This window comes from Loxodonta africana, chromosome 4 (genome assembly GCF_030014295.1).
Source record: "Loxodonta africana isolate mLoxAfr1 chromosome 4, mLoxAfr1.hap2, whole genome shotgun sequence".
Lineage (NCBI taxonomy): Eukaryota > Metazoa > Chordata > Mammalia > Proboscidea > Elephantidae > Loxodonta > Loxodonta africana.
The window spans coordinates 96,627,303-96,643,734 of record NC_087345.1 but is presented as its reverse complement, the minus strand read 5'-3'; the positions used below and the strand labels follow the sequence as shown (position 1 = coordinate 96,643,734).

The window sequence follows — 16,432 nt, the reverse complement described above, 5'->3', positions numbered from 1 at the left end:
TTCTCTGTCAGGGCAGTCATTGGTTGTAGCTGGGCACCATCTAGCATCTAGTACTTCTGGTCTCAGGCTGATATAGTCTCTGATTTATGCGGCCCTTTGGAAACCCTGGTGGCACAGCAGTTAAGCACCATGGCCGCCAACCGAGAGGTCGGCAGCTCAAATCCACCAGGTGCTCCCCGTAAACCCCATCGGGCAGCTCCACTCTGTCCTACAGGGCTGCCACGAGCCGGAATCAACTTGACGGCAGTGGGTTTGGTTTCTGGCTGTTTCTTGGGCTTCTAATTTCCTTGTGTCCTTGGAGTTCTTCGTTCTCCTCCGATCCAGGTGGGTTGAGACCAATTGATACATCTTAGATGGCCATATGTTAGCGTTCAAGACTCCAGACGCTACTCTCCGAAGTGGGATGCAGAACGTTTTCTTAACAGATTTTATTATGCCAATTGACTTAGATGTCCCCTGAAACCATGGCAAAGGACCTCTTTAAAGTGTTGAAAAGCAAAGATGTCACCTTGAAGACTAAGGCACGCGTGACCCAAGCCATGGTATTTTCAATTGCATCATATACATGTGAAAGTTGGATAATGCATAAGGAAGACCAAAGAAGAACTGACGCCTTCGAATTGTGGTGTTGGTGAAGAATATTGAATATACAATGGACTGCCAAAAGAATGAACAAATCTGTCTTGGAAGAAGTACAACCAGAACGTTCTTTAGAAGGATGGCGAGAACTGATGTTATATACTTTGGACATGTTGTCAGGAGGGATCAGTCCCTGGAGAAGGACATCATGCTTGGCATAGTACAGGGTGCGCAGAAAAGAGGAAGACCCTCAACGAGGTGGACTGACACAGTGGCTGCAACAATAAGCTGAAGCATAACGAGTCTAAGGATGGCGCAGGACCTACCCGTGTTTCGTTCTGTTGTGCATAGGGTTGCTATGAGTCAGAACTGACTCGATGGCACCTAACAACAACAAACAACACGCAAACACTGTTTTGCTAGTGTTATTTCTTGTAACATTTCTCAATAAAAGCCCAGGGCAAAGTCACTGCAGAGAGTCAGTAAAAGTTATTTTTGGGGGGAGGAACAAGGTAAAGTGGTTTAGGAAAGAACTCTATATCTACGAATGTACAGACTATCTTAAAACAATTTCCTATAATAATCCCCTTCACAACTGGACTTTGGATAAAATATGTAAATCATAATGTATCAACACGGTGGAATATTATGCAGGCATTAAAAATGTTAACTAAGAATATTTTCTGGCAACTTGGAAAAAAGGCTTACAATACAGTATTAAAAAAAAGAAACCACAAATTTTAATTATTCTATGTAAAGACAACACAGCATGTAAATCAGGCCTGGGAAGAAACAAGAAAAGTAAAACTGAGGACAGCTGAACAGTGGTTGATTTTTAGTGTCTTGTTAATTACACATGAAACAAACTTTTACAAACTATTTTTTGGTATGCTGAGTTTTACTGAGGCTAAGTTCATTGTTTAAAAAAGCCACTAAGCTAAAGAATCATCAATACTTACATTTCTAATTTGTTATGCTGTATACTATTTATGGGTAACTATGTTATTTCCATTCAATTACATAATTAAAAAATTCTTATTAGACACACAGTTTATGCAATACAGCCCAGGCACTATAAATAGGGAGATGAAAGACTCAGTACCCTCCAAGATGTTACAGGCTAATGGAAAAAAGAATGAACACATTAAAAACAATATATAGGGGCGGAGCCAAGATGGCAGACTAGGCAGACGCTACCTCGGATCCCTCTTACAACAAAGACACGGAAAAATAAGTGAATCGATCACATACATAACAATCTACGAACCCTGAACAACAAACTCAGATTTAGAGACGGAGAACGAACTAATACGGGGAAGCAGCGACTGTTTCCAGAGCCTGGAGCCAGTGTACCAGTCAGGTACGGCACAAGCACAGAGAGCGGCTCCACCCCCCTGAACTAACCCCGGGAGGGGGACCAGCCAGTTCCACGGGCGGCGTGGGACGCAGCTGGTAGGAGAAGTCCCTGGGAGGCGGCGACTGGTATTGGAGCAGAAAGAGCAGCGTCCGAGCCGGGGAACCGTCCCGCAGGGATTTGGACTGGACGCAGGTACGGCATAAACACAGAGAGTTGCTCCACCCCCCTGAACTAACCCCGGGAAGGGGACCAGCCGGGTCGCGCGGGCGGCGTGGGACGCAGCCGGTAGGAGAAGTCCCTGGGAGGCGGCGACTGGTATTGGAGCGGGGAGAACAGCGTCCCAGCCGGGACACTCGGTCACGGCACAAGCACGGGGAGCGGCTCCACCCATCTGAACTAACCCCGGGAGGAGGCCCAACTGGTTCTCGGGGGCGGCACGGCCACGCGGCTGGAGGGACGAGAAGTCCCTGGGAGGCAGCGACTGATTTTGCAGTCGAGAGTGCACCGTCCCAGTAGGGGAGCCTTGACGCTGGGCGTGGGGCTGGAAGCGGAAGATCTGACCGTGACTCCAGCGGGCCAGACCCCCCGGGGGCAATCTCCACACAGCCAGCACACATAGGCGACGCGCCCCGCGGGAGTCTCAGATATAATAGTCATTCCAAGCAAGACAAGCAACTCTGGCTATATTCTGAGGTGCTACTCTCCTATCTCTCTGTTCCCTCCCCCACCCTCCCCAGGCGGCTTCATTAACATCTGAATAGCCTGAGCCAGAGGGAGAACTCTGATAGGGATCTGACTGCATTTTTTTTTTAGCGGATTTTCTGGAAAAACTAGTTTCCCAGTGATGGCTCGGAGACAACAATCCATATCAAACCACTTAAAGAAGCAGACCGTGACAGCTTCTCCAACCCCCCAAACAAAAGAATCAAAATCTTTCCCAAATGAAGATACAATCTTGGAATTATCAGATACAGAATATAAAAAACTAATTTACAGAATGCTTAATGATATCACAAATGAAATTAGGATATCTGCAGAAAAAGCCAAGGAACACACTGATAAAACTGTTGAAGAACTCAAAAAGATTATTCAAGAACATACTGGAAAAATTAATAAGTTGCAAGAATCCATAGAGAGACAACATGTAGAAATCCAAAAGATTAACAATAAAATAACAGAATTAGACAACGCACTAGGAAGTCAGAGGAACAGACTCGAGCAATTAGAATGCAGACTGGGACATCTGGAGGACCAGGGAATCAACACCAACATAGCTGAAAAAAAATCAGATAAAAGAATTAAAAAAAATGAAGAAACCCTAAGAATTATGTGGGACTCTATCAAGAAGGATAACCTGCGGGTGATTGGAGTCCCAGAACAGGGAGGGGGGACAGAAAACACAGAGAAAATAGTTGAAGAACTCCTGACACAAAACTTCCCTGACATCATGAAAGACGAAAGGATAGCTATCCAAGATGCTCATCGAACCCCATTTAAGATTGATCCAAAAAGAAAAACACCAAGACATATTATCATCAAACTCACCAAAACCAAAGATAAACAGAAAATTTTAAAAGCAGCCAGGGAGAAAAGAAAGGTTTCCTTCAAGGGAGAATCAGTAAGAATATGTTCTGACTACTCAGCAGAAACCATGCAGGCAAGAAGGGAATGGGACGACATATACAGAACACTGAAGGAGAAAAACTGCCAGCCAAGGATCATATATGCAGCAAAACTCTCTCTGAAATATGAAGGCGAAATTAAGATATTTACAGACAAACACAAGTTTAGAGAATTTGCAAAAACCAAACCAAAGCTACAAGAAATACTAAAGGATATTGTTTGGTCAGAGAACCAATAATATCAGATATCAGCACAACACAAGGTCACAAAACAGAACGTCCTGATATCAACTCAAATAGGGAACTCACAAAAACAAATTAAGATTAAAAAAAAAAAATACACATAACAGGGAATCATGGAAGTCAATACGTAAAAGATCACAATAATCAAAAAGAGGGACTAAATACAGGAGGCATTGAACTGCCATATGGAGAGTGATACAAGGCGATATAGAACAATACAAGTTAGGTTTTTACTTAGAAAAATAGGGGTAAATAATAAGGTAACCAGAAAAAGGTATAACAACTCTGTAACTCAAGATAAAAACCAAGAAAAACGTAACGACTCAACTAACATAAAGTCAAGCACTATGAAAATGAGGATCTCAAAATTTACTAAGAAAAACGCCTCAGCACAAAAAAGTATGTGGAAAAATGAAATTGTCAACAACACACATAAAAAGGCATCAAAATGACAGCACTAAAGACTTATTTATCTATAATTACCCTGAATGTAAATGGACTAAATGCACCAATAAAGAGACAGAGAGTCACAGACTGGATAAAGAAACACGATCCATCTATATGCTGCCTACAAGAGACACACCTTAGACTTAGAGACACAAACAAACTAAAACTCAAAGGATGGAAAAAAGTATATCAAGCAAACAATAAGCAAAAAAGAAGAGGAGTAGCAATATTAATTTCTGACAAAATAGACTTTAGACTTAAATCCACCACAAAGGATAAAGAAGGACACCATATAATGATAAAAGGGACAATTGATCAGGAAGACATAACCATATTAAATATTTACGCACCCAATGACAGGGCTGCAAGATACATAAATCAAATTTTAACAGAATTGAAAAGCGAGATAGATACCTCCACAATTGTAGTAGGAGACTTCAACACACCACTTTCGGAGAAGGACAGGACGTCCAGTAAGAAGCTCAACAGAGACACGGAAGATCTAATTACAACAATCAACCAACTTGACCTCATTGACTTATATAGAACTCTCCACCCAACTGCTGCAAAATATACTTTTTTTTCTAGCACACATGGAACATTCTCTAGAATAGACCACATATTAGGTCATAAAACAAACCTTTGCAGAGTCCAAAACATCGAAATATTACAAAGCATCTTCTCAGACCACAAGGCAATAAAACTAGAGATCAATAACAGAAAAACTAGGGAAAAGAAATCAAATACTTGGAAAATGAACAACACCCTTCTGAAAAAAGACTGGGTTATAGAAGACATTAAGGAGGGAATAAGGAAATTCATAGAAAGCAACAAGAATGAAAATACTTCCTATCAAAACCTCTGGGACACAGCAAAAGCAGTGCTCAGAGGTCAATGTATGTGTGCATCAATAAATGCACACATACAAAAAGAAGAAAGAGCCAAAAGCAGAGAACTGTCCCTACAACTTGAACAAACAGAAAGTGAGCAACAAAAGAATCCATCAGGCACCAGAAGAAAACAAATAATAAAAATTAGAGCTGAACTAAATGAATTAGAGAACAGAAAAACAATCGAAAGAATTAACAAAGCCAAAAGCTGGTTCTTTGAAAAAATTAACAAAATTGATAAACCATTGGCTAGACTGACTAAAGAAATACAGGAAAGGAAACAAATAACCCGAATAAGAAATGAGAAGGACCACATCACAACAGAACCAAATGAAATTAAAAGAATCATTTCAGATTATTATGAAAAATCGTACTCTAACAAATTTGAAAACCTAGAAGAAATGGATGAATTCCTGGAAAAACACTACCTACCTAAACTAACACATTCAGAAGTAGAACAACTAAATAGACCCATAACAAAAAAAGAGATTGAAACGGTAATCAAAAAACTCCCAACAAAAAAAAGCCCTGGCCCGGACGGCTTCACTGCAGAGTTCTACCAAACTTTCAGAGAAGAGTTAACACCACTACTACTAAAGGTATTCCAAAGCATAGAAAATGACGGAATACTATCCAACTCATTCTATGAAGCCACCATCTCCCTGATACCAAAACCAGGTAAAGACATTACAAAAAAATAAAACTATAGACCTATATCCCTCATGAACATTGATGCAAAAATCCTCAACAAAATTCTAGCCAATAGAATCCAACAACACATCAAAAAAATAATTCACCCTGATCAAGTGGGATTTATACCAGGTATGCAAGGCTGGTTTAATATCAGAAAAACCATTAATGTAATCCATCACATAAATAAAACAAAAGACAAAAACCACATGATCTTATCAATTGATGCAGAAAAGGCATTTGACAAAGTCCAACACCCATTTATGATAAAAACTCTTACCAAAATAGGAATTGAAGGAAAATTCCTCAACATAATAAAGGGCATCTATGCAAAGCCAACAGCCAATATCACTCTAAATGGAGAGAACCTGAAAGCATTTCCCTTGAGAATGGGAACCAGACAAGGATGCCCTTTATCACCACTCTTATTCAACATCGTGTTGGAGGTCTTAGCCAGGGCCATTAGGCTAGACAAAGAAATAAAAGGTATCCGGATTGGCAAGGAAGAAGTAAAGTTATCACTATTTGCAGATGACATGATTATATACACAGAAAACCCTAAGGAATCCTCCAGAAAACTACTGAAACTAATAGAAGAGTTTGGCAGAGTCTCAGGTTATAAAATAAACATACAAAAATCACTTGGATTCCTCTACATCAACAAAAAGAACACCGAAGAGGAAATAACCAAATCAATACCATTCACAGTAGTCCCCAAGAAGATAAGATACTTAGGAATAAATCTTACCAAGGATGTAAAAGACCTATACAAAGAAAACTACAAAGCTCTACTATGAGAAATTCAAAAGGACATACTTAAGTGGAAAAACATACCCTGCTCATGGATAGGAAGACTTAACATAGTAAAAATGTCTATTCTACCAAAAGCCATCTATACATTTAACGCACTTCCGATCCAAATTCCAATGTCGTATTTTAAGGGGATAGAGAAACAAATCACCAATTTCATATGGAAGGGAAAGAAGCCCCGGATAAGCAAAGCACTACTGAAAAAGAAGAAGAAAGTGGGAGGCCTCACCTTACCTGACTTCAGAACCTATTATACAGCCACAGTAGTCAAAACAGCCTGGTATTGGTACAACAACAGACACATAGACCAATGGAACAGAATTGAGAACCCAGACATAGATCCATCCACGTATGAGCAGCTGATATTTGACAAAGGACCAGTGTCAATTAACTGGGGAAAAGATAGCCTTTTTAACAAATGGTGCTGGCATAACTGGATATCCATTTGCAAAAAAATGAAACAGGACCCATACCTCACACCATGCACAAAAACTAACTCCAAGTGGATCAAAGACCTAAACACAAAGACTAAAACGATAAAGATCATGGAAGAAAAACTTGGGACAACCCTAGGAGCCCTAATACAAGGCATAAACAGAATACAAAACATTACCAAAAATGATGAAGAGAAACCAGATAACTGGGAGCTCCTAAAAATCAAACACCTATGCTCATCTAAAGACTTCTCCAAAAGAGTAAAAAGACCACCTACAGACTGGGAAAGAATTTTCAGCTATGACATCTCTGACCAGCGCCTGATCTCTAAAATCTACATGATTCTGTCAAAACTCAACCACAAAAAGACAAACAACCCAATCAAGAAGTGGGCAAAGGATATGAACATACATGTCACTAAAGAAGATATTCAGGCAGCCAACAGATACATGAGAAAATGCTCTCGATCATTAGCCATTAGAGAAATGCAAATTAAAACTACGATGAGATTCCATCTCACACCAGCAAGGCTGGCATTAATCCAAAAAACACAAAATAATAAATGTTGGAGAGGCTGCGGAGAGATTGGAACTCTCATACACTGCTGGTGGGAATGTAAAATGGTACAACCACTTTGGAAATCTATCTGGCGTTATCTTAAACAGTTAGAAATAGAACTACCATACAACCCAGAAATCCCACTCCTCGGAATATACCCTAGAGATACAAGAGCCTTCATACAAACAGATACATGCACACCCATGTTTATTGCAGCTCTGTTTACAATAGCAAAAAGTTGGAAGCAACCAAGGTGTCCATCAACGGATGAATGGGTAAATAATTGTGGTATATTCACACAATGGAATACTACGCATCGATAAAGAACAGTGACGAATCTCTGAAACATTTCATAACATGGAGGAACCTGGAAGGCATTATGCTGAGCGAAATGAGTCAGAGGCAAAAGGACAAATATTGTATAAGACCACTATTATAAGATCTTGAGAATTAGTAAACCTGAGAAGAACACATACTTTTGTGGTTACGAGGGGGGGAGGGAGGGAGGGTGGGAGAGGGTTTTTTATTGATTAATCAGTAGATAAGAACTGCTTTAGGTGAAGGAAAAGACAACACTCAATACATGGAAGGTCAGCTCAGTTGGACTGGACCAAAAGCAAAGAAGTTTCCGGGATAAAATGAATGCTTCAAAGGTCAGCGGAGCAAGGGCGGGGGTCTGGGGAACATGGTTTGAGGGGACTTCTAAGTCAATTGGCAAAATAATTCTATTATGAAATCATTCTGCATCCCACTTTGAAATGTGGCATCTGGGGTCTTAAATGCTAACAAGCGGCCATCTAAGATGCAGCAATTGGTCTCAACCCACCTGGAGCAAAGGAAAAGGAAGAACACCAAGGCCACACGACAACTAAGAGCCCAAGAGACAGAAAGGGCCACATGAACCAGAGACCTACATCATCCTGAGACCAGAAGAACTAGTTGGTGCCCGGCCACAATCAATGACTGCCCTGACAGGGAGCACAGCAGAGGACCCCTGAGGGAGCAGGAGATCAGTGGGATGCAGACCCCAAATTCTCATAAAAAGACCAAACTTAATGGTCTGACTGAGACTGGAGGAATCCCGGCGGCCATGCTCCCCAGACCTTCAGTTGACACAGGACAGGAACCATCCCCAAAGACAACTCATCAGAAATGAAAGGGACTGGTCAGCGGGTGGGAGAGAGACGCTGATGAAGAGTGAGCTAATTATATCAGGTGGACACTTGAGATTGTGTTGGCAACTCTTGTCTGGAGGGGGGATGGGAGGATAGAGAGAGAGGGAAGCAGGCAAAATTGTCAAGAAAGGAGAGACTGAAAGGGCTGACTCAAGAGGGGGAGAGTAAGTGGGAGTAGGGAGTGAGATGTATGTAAACTTATATGTGACAGACTGATTGGATTTGTAAACGTTCACTCGAAGCTTAATAAAAGTTATTAAAAAAAAAAATAATAATAATATATAATAATATGTGCTTTAATACAGTTTTGATAAATAAAACATGACAGACTGCTTGTACTTTACATAGTAGATGTGTTTAAAGTATAACGAAATAAACATGTGTAATTCAAATAACGTAAATACACTATAACTCCTATAACTGGACTACGAGAGCTTGTGGGGCACCATGTTCTACCTCTGTCTAGGGAGGTCGCCCTTTTGGATAAAGCTTACAGTTGTGTGAAAGATGCACAGGCAAGTTTGGGCAAAGTAGGGGGGAATTTATTACTGTGAAATGATTTATGAAAGGCAATATTAATAGTTCAGACTAAGTATAATAAAATCATGCTAGGGAACTAAAATACAGTAATATGTCACTTAAGTCAAAAGAATAAAGAAAAACATGACTACAAAATATCAAACTTGTATAAAATAATTTACAAACTAACAACTGTAATTAATACTTATTCTCAGACTTACCTCTGCCCATTTAAGAATACAGGTCATGCAGAAGATATGATTACAATTTTCTGGAAAACCAACTTCCTTCTCTAATAGACAATTAAGACATATTGGACATCTGTCAGCTTCACTGTATAACAGAACAGGGGCAGCAGCGTCGTCTCTGTTTCCTTCGCCTGTTAAGGTAAAACAGCCACATGCTTTCAAGTTCTCCAAATCAAAATTTTATTAACCAAAACTTTATGACTTATGTTTCTGGCAGTAAGGTGAACTAGATGTTCAAAAAGGTCCTCTACTACAAAGCAATTAAACCTTGGATAAATTACAACAAACTTACTCCTCCCTTGAGCCCAATCATTTCAACATTGATTATATATTTTTTAGCGATGGCGGGGGAGTAAGAATAATCTTTCATTAATTTAACTTTAAAATAATACACTTGCATGACTCAAAAAGTAAAGTAAGGTGAAAAGTCTCCCACTCACATCTATCCAGTTCCACCCAACCCAGCAAGTAACAACTGTTAGTTTCTTTACGCTTTTCCTGGGATATTTTTAAATGCAAAGACAAGCAAACCCTAATACGTATTCTTCCACACCTCCTTCTTCACAGCGATGCTAAAACACTACACACTAGTTCTGCACTTTTTTTTTTTTTAACTTATAGGTGAACATTCACTTGTTTTCAGCCTTTGGCTATTACAAACCATGCTTCAATGAATAACTTCATAGCTACACATTTTTAAAGTATATCTACAGGATAAATTCCTAAAAATAGAATTGCTAGGTCAATACATACGTACATTTATAATTGCAGTATTTACCTTCCTAAAGGTCTGTACCAATTTAAACTGCTACCAGCAATGTAACAAGTAAATAAAATTATACACTGCTGGCTCATAAGTGAGCAAAAGGAACTCCTGGATTCAACAACAATATAAAGAATGGTCAGCTGAAACGTGAACAGTATGCAGCGAGCAAATGGAAAAACTGGGGTTGTCCTAGGTGCAGATGTGAATACTAGTGTACAGACGCAGGGACTAAGCCTTAGGACCACCACAGGTACTGGAACCAATCACAAGAGACTCCGGTATTAAGTCAAGATCCTCAAATGGCTAAAGTGGTCCCAGCATGGGTCCAGGAAGAAGCAAATCTTCTAGAGGAGAAAGCACCTCCAATTTACGCCCTCAGGAAATCATGAATTAAATTTAATCAAAAGTGAGCTCATAATCAAACAAATATTACCAAGCCTAAGAAAATAAGCCACGCTGAGTTAAGAATCAACAGAAACAAGAGATTTAGATACCCACTGATTTCAAATATCAGAATTTTCAGATACTACATAGAATGATTAAACAGCAGATTAGATCCAAAAGAAAAGAATATTTGTGAACTGAAAGAGAGATTTTAGAAAATTACCTACACCGTAGAAGAGAAAGACAACAAGATGTAAACTGCGAAAGAGAGGTTGAGAAATGAGGTCAGAACAAGATCTAACATACTAATTGGAGTCCAGAAAAAGAAACTGAAGGAAAAACGAAACCAAAACCAGACTCATTGCCATCGAGTAGATTCCGACTCACAGCGACCCTATAGTCAGAGTAGAACTGCCCCATAGGGTTTCCAAGGAGTGTCTGGTGGGTTCGAACTGCCGACCTTTTGGTTAGCAACTATAGTTCTTAACCACTGTTATTAGTGTTAAGTGCCGTCCAGTCAGTTCTGACTCATAGTGACCCTACGCACAGCAGAACGAAACGGTGCCCAGACCTGCACCATCCTTACAATCATTGCTATGTTTGAGCCCATTGTTGCAGCTACTGTGTCAACTCATCTCGTTGAGGGTCCGCCTCTTTTCCGTCGACCCTGTATTTTACCAAGCATGATGTCCTTCTCCAAAGACTCAGCCTTCCTGACAACATGTTCAAGTATGTAGGACAGTTCTGCCATCTTTGCTTCTAAGGAGCATTCTGGTTGTACTTCTTTCCATACAGATTTGTTCCTTCTTTTGGCAGTCCATGGTATATTCAATATTCTTCGCCAACACAATTCAAAGGTGTCAATTCTTCAGTCTTCCTTATTCCTTGTTCAGCTTTCACATGCATATGACGCAATTGAAAATACCATGGCTTGGGTCAGGTGCACCCTAGTCTTCAAGGTGACATCTTTGCTTTTCAACACTTTAAAGAGGTCCTTTGCAGCAGATTTGCCCAGTGGAATGCATCTTTTGATTTCTTGACTGCTAGTTCCATGGGTGTTGATTATAGATCCGAGCAAAATGAAATCCTTGACAACTTCAATCTTTTCTCTGTTTATCATGATCTTGCTTATTGGTCCAGTTGTGAGGATTTTTGTTTTCTTTATGTTGAGGTGCAATCCATACTGAAGGCTGTGGTCTTTGATCTTCATCACTAAGTACTTCAAGTCCTCTTCACTTTCAGCAAGCAAGGTTGTATCCTCTGCTTAACACAGGTTGTTAATGAGTCTTCCTCCAATCTTGATGCCTGGTTCTTCCTCATATAGTCCAGCTTCTCGGATTATTTGCTCAGCATATAGGTATGGTGAAAGGATACAACTCTGGTGCACACCTTTCCTGACTTTAAAACACTCAGTATCCCTTTGTTCTGTCCAAAGAACTGTCTCTTGACCTATGTACAGGTTCCTTATGAGCACAATTACGTGTTCTGGAATTCCCATTCTTCACAATGTTATCCATAATTTGTTACGATCCACACAGTCGAATACCTTTGGATAGTCAATAAAACAGAGGTAAACATCCTTCTGGTATTTTCTGCTTTCAGCAAGGATCCATCTGACATCAGCAATGATATCCTTGGTTCCACGTCCTCTAGTGAATCTGGCCTGAATTTCTGGCAGTTCCCTGTCGATATACTGCTGCAGCCATTTTTGAATGATCTTAAGCATAATTTTGCTTGTGTGTGATGTTAACGGTATTGTCTGACAATTTCCACATTTGTTTGGATCACCTTTCTTGGGAATAGGCATAAATATGGATCTCTTCCAGTCAGTTGGCCAGGAAGCTGTTTTCCATACCTCTTGGCATACACAAGTGAGCACTTCAAGCACTACATCCATTTGTTCAAACACCTCAATTGGTATTCCATCAATTCCAGAAGCCTTGTTTTTCGCCAGTGCCTTCAGTGAAGCTTGGACTTCTTCCTTCAGTACTATCAATTCCTGATCATATGCTACCTCTTGAAATGTTTGAACATCTACTAATTCTTTTTGGTATAATGACTCTGTGTATTCCTTCCATCTTCTTTTGATGCTTCCTGTGTCGTTTAATATTTTCCCCATAGAATCTTTCACTATTGCAAGTCAAGGCTTGAATTTTTTCTTCAGTTCTTTCAGCTTAAGAAACGCTGAGGTTGTTCTTCCCTTTTGGTTTTCTGTTTCCAGTTCCTGCACATGTCATTGCAATACTTTACTTTGTCTTCTCGAGCCACCCTTTGAAATCTTCCGTTCAGTTCTTTTGCTTCATCATTTCTTCCTTTTGCTTTAGCTGCTCAACGTTTGAGAGGCAAGTTTCAGAGTCTCCTCTGACGTCCATCTTGACTTTTTCTTTCTTTCCTGTCTTTTCAATGACCTCTTGCTTTCTTCACATATGATGTCCTTTATGTTATTCCACAACTCATCTGGTCTTCGGTCATTAGTGTTCAATGTGTCAGATCTATTCTTGAGATGCTCTCTAAATTCAAGTAGGATATACTCAAGGTCATATTTTGCCTATTGAATGCAACACCATTCCTCTTCAAGTTGTCATTCCCAGCATAGTAGACTACATGATTGTCTGATTCAAAATGGCCAATGCCAGTCCATTTCTACTCACTAATGCCTAGAGTATCGATGTTTACATGTTACATTTCATTTTTGACGATTTCCAATTTTCCTAGATTCATACTCTGTACATTCCAGGTTCTGATTACTAATGGATGTTTACAGCTGTTCCTTCTTATCTTGAGTCATGCCACATCAACAAATGAAGGTTCTGAAAGCTTTACTCCATCCACGTCATTAAGGTCGACTCTCCTTTGAGGTGGCAGCTTCTTCCCCAGTCATCTTTTGAGTGCCTTTCAACCTGGGGGGCTCATCTTCTGGCATTAAATCAGACAATGTTCTGCAGCTATTCATAAGGCCTTCACTGGCTAACTCTTTTCAGAAGTAGACTGCCGGGTCCTTGTTCCTAGTCTGTCTTAGTCTGGAAGCTCAGCTGAAACCTGTCCTCCATGCTGGTTTCTGAATACAGGTGGCATAGCTTCCAGCATCACAGCAACATGAAAGCCTTCACAGTATGACGAACTGACAGACATGTGGGAGTCTTAACCATTATGCCTACTTAAATGGGTAATGGCTAGGAAATGATAAAAAATCATGAACCAAGAGATAAAGGAAACAATTATGCTAAACAGAAAAAGTGAAAATAATCCATGCCCTGTTAACAATGTAGCAAAACTGCACAACATTAAAGATGAAAACAAGATCTTCAAAGCAGAAAGAGGAAAACAGACTGATAAGAGATTTCTTGACGGTAACAACAGAAACCAGAAAATGGTTAAATATCTTGAAAGTGCTAAGAAAAACAACATTTATCAAGAATTATATAACCATTAAAACAATCTTTGAATAGTCTGAAGAGGATAAAAAAGGACAAAACTTAAAGAGTTTATTACCATCAGATCTTCCCTAAAGGAACTTCTTAACCTCTCACCCCCAGGAAGAAAAAGAAATGTAATTCCAGAAAGAAGGTGTGAAATACAAGAAGGGAACAGTGAACAAAGAAACATTATCTGTAAAAAAAAAAAAAAATTATCTAATTTGTGGTGTTAAGGACAGCAAAGCAAAATAAAAAAAGAACCAAAGTAATGGATAATCATAATCTATGTTTAGGTCAAGAGTAGGACGATCAGAATTAAGGTATCTTAAGGCTCTTCAAAGGAGCTTTGTTTAAGCAATAGTTAAGCACTTGGCTGCTAACCAAAAGAAAGGGTTCAAATCCACCAGTGGTTCCGAGGGAGAAAAGACCTGGCGATCTTCTCCCATAAAGATTACATCCTAGGAAACACTATGGGACAGTTTTACTCTGTCCTATAGGGTCATTATGAGTTGGAATCGACTTGACAACACACAACAAGGTTCTCCTACTGCTGACTGTGAAGATTAGAATATTAACTTTAGATTTTAAGTAGGCAGAAGGAAATGTCAAGTATTTTTTAAAAAGACCCTGCCCCCCACAAAAGAAACAGCATGTAATTCCTAAACCAGCAGAGAGCAGGAATTAAAGGAAAAAAAAAGTTCAACAAACCAAAAACTTCAATAGAAAAAAACAAAAAAGGGAGCAAGGGGAAAAACAAAAACAAAAACAAACTGTGTACTGCTCATTTAGGAAGAAGCCCTAGTGGTGCAGTGGTTAAGCTCTTGGAAGCTAACCAAAAGGTCGGCTGTTCGAACCAACCAGAAGCTCCATGGGAGAAACACATGGCAGTCTACTTTTATAAAGATTTACAGCCTCATAAACTCTATGGGGCAATTCTACTCTGCCCAATAGGGTCACTATGAGTCAGAATCAACTTGATGGCAGTAAGTTTAGACTTTTTGGTTTACTTATTTAGGTGTCTTATTTCAGAATTTAAGAATAATAAAACAAAGTAAAAACAAACTCCCTGTATATTCTGAAATATATACAAATGAAAAGTTTGGAAACGCCAAGTTTTGCTTTCAACATACAACCTTTATAAAAATGAAAAGTTACCTTCCATATCTTCATACTCCTGATTGCCCACATTTAGGGTATGTACAGTTTTCTTCTTCATTTCTCCTTGGAAAAGGGTTTCCTACAGGATAAATTATAGTAGAGAATTGTTATGTTTGCCTTCTCGTAAAAATACCAGTTTTTAAAACACCCTGAACTGTAACATTTTAAACATAAAAGAATATAGTACAAGCCAAGATAATCATTCTAGTGATTAATCGAGTCCTCTTTTATACTCCTTGCCATCAAGAAGCATGCAGTGTTACTGAAAGGAAAAGCCTTATAGAGACAACAAAGACTAAATGATAAATTTTGTGGTACACACACAAATACAATCCAAGCTTAGGGGAAGGAGATCAGTTTTGACTAGAGTTGTTGGGGAAGGTGATTCAAACAGGTAAGTTGTGTGCGGTGAGGAAGCATTCAAAGAACAATATAGTATGAACGAATAAAATAGCATTTAGTGGGGCGAACACGGCAAGAAGAAGAAGAGCTGAACGAGTGAGTATTCTGAGAAGGGATGGGAATGTAGGCCAAAGAATTTCATCTGAAAAATCACGGTGAGGGGTATAGAGCACAGCAATGTAAATCAAGTAGGGCTAAGTTATAGAAAGGACTCTAATGAGTGAATGAGAAGCTCAAGACTCAATCTCAGAGATTCCTCTGAAGAAGAATGACATGATAAAAGTGATATTAATGAAACTTTTAAAAGATTGATCTGCCAGCGAAACATACAACAGATCACAGTGGGGAAAGATTAGAAGCAGAGAGAGTTGCAACTGACTCAGAGAAGCAAGAAATTAAAGAGCTAAATAAGAATTTCTGAGATTTGATGACTAACAAATACAGGGAAGGAGTCAAAGATAATACTGACCTAGAGGACTAGAAAAATGGTGATTAGAAGAGGCAAAAATGAGAAAAGTGTTAAAGGAAGTTAATCTGGTAGCCAGAGGAAATGAATTTATGAAGTAAAGTTTTTTTTTAAATCAGCTCTTAAAATTCCTTCTTCAACTGATAAAAGGCAAGACACATGGTTACAATGAATGACTCAAATATACTGTGGAACATCTAGGTACAACAAATCCATCTCATCAGCGTGATTCTCTCATATGTACCAGAAATAATTCTTCCGTTAGTT

The 16,432-nt window shown here is 39.4% G+C and overlaps 1 protein-coding gene across 3 annotated transcripts in view; it reads right to left on the bottom strand.

Moving 5' to 3' along the window:
• SCAF11 (SR-related CTD associated factor 11) overlaps nucleotides 1-16,432 on the bottom strand; it is a 98,749-nt gene that overhangs the window by 45,042 nt on the left and 37,275 nt on the right. For all 3 annotated transcript variants that reach the window (XM_064284346.1, XM_064284347.1, XM_064284348.1), the window contains exons 2-3: nucleotides 15,295-15,376; nucleotides 9,547-9,704 (exon numbers count right to left, since the gene is read on the bottom strand). In XM_064284346.1, coding sequence (XP_064140416.1) covers nucleotides 9,547-9,704; nucleotides 15,295-15,355 — 219 coding nt within the window. In that variant the 5' untranslated portion in view covers nucleotides 15,356-15,376. The remainder of the gene's footprint in view (nucleotides 1-9,546; nucleotides 9,705-15,294; nucleotides 15,377-16,432) is intronic.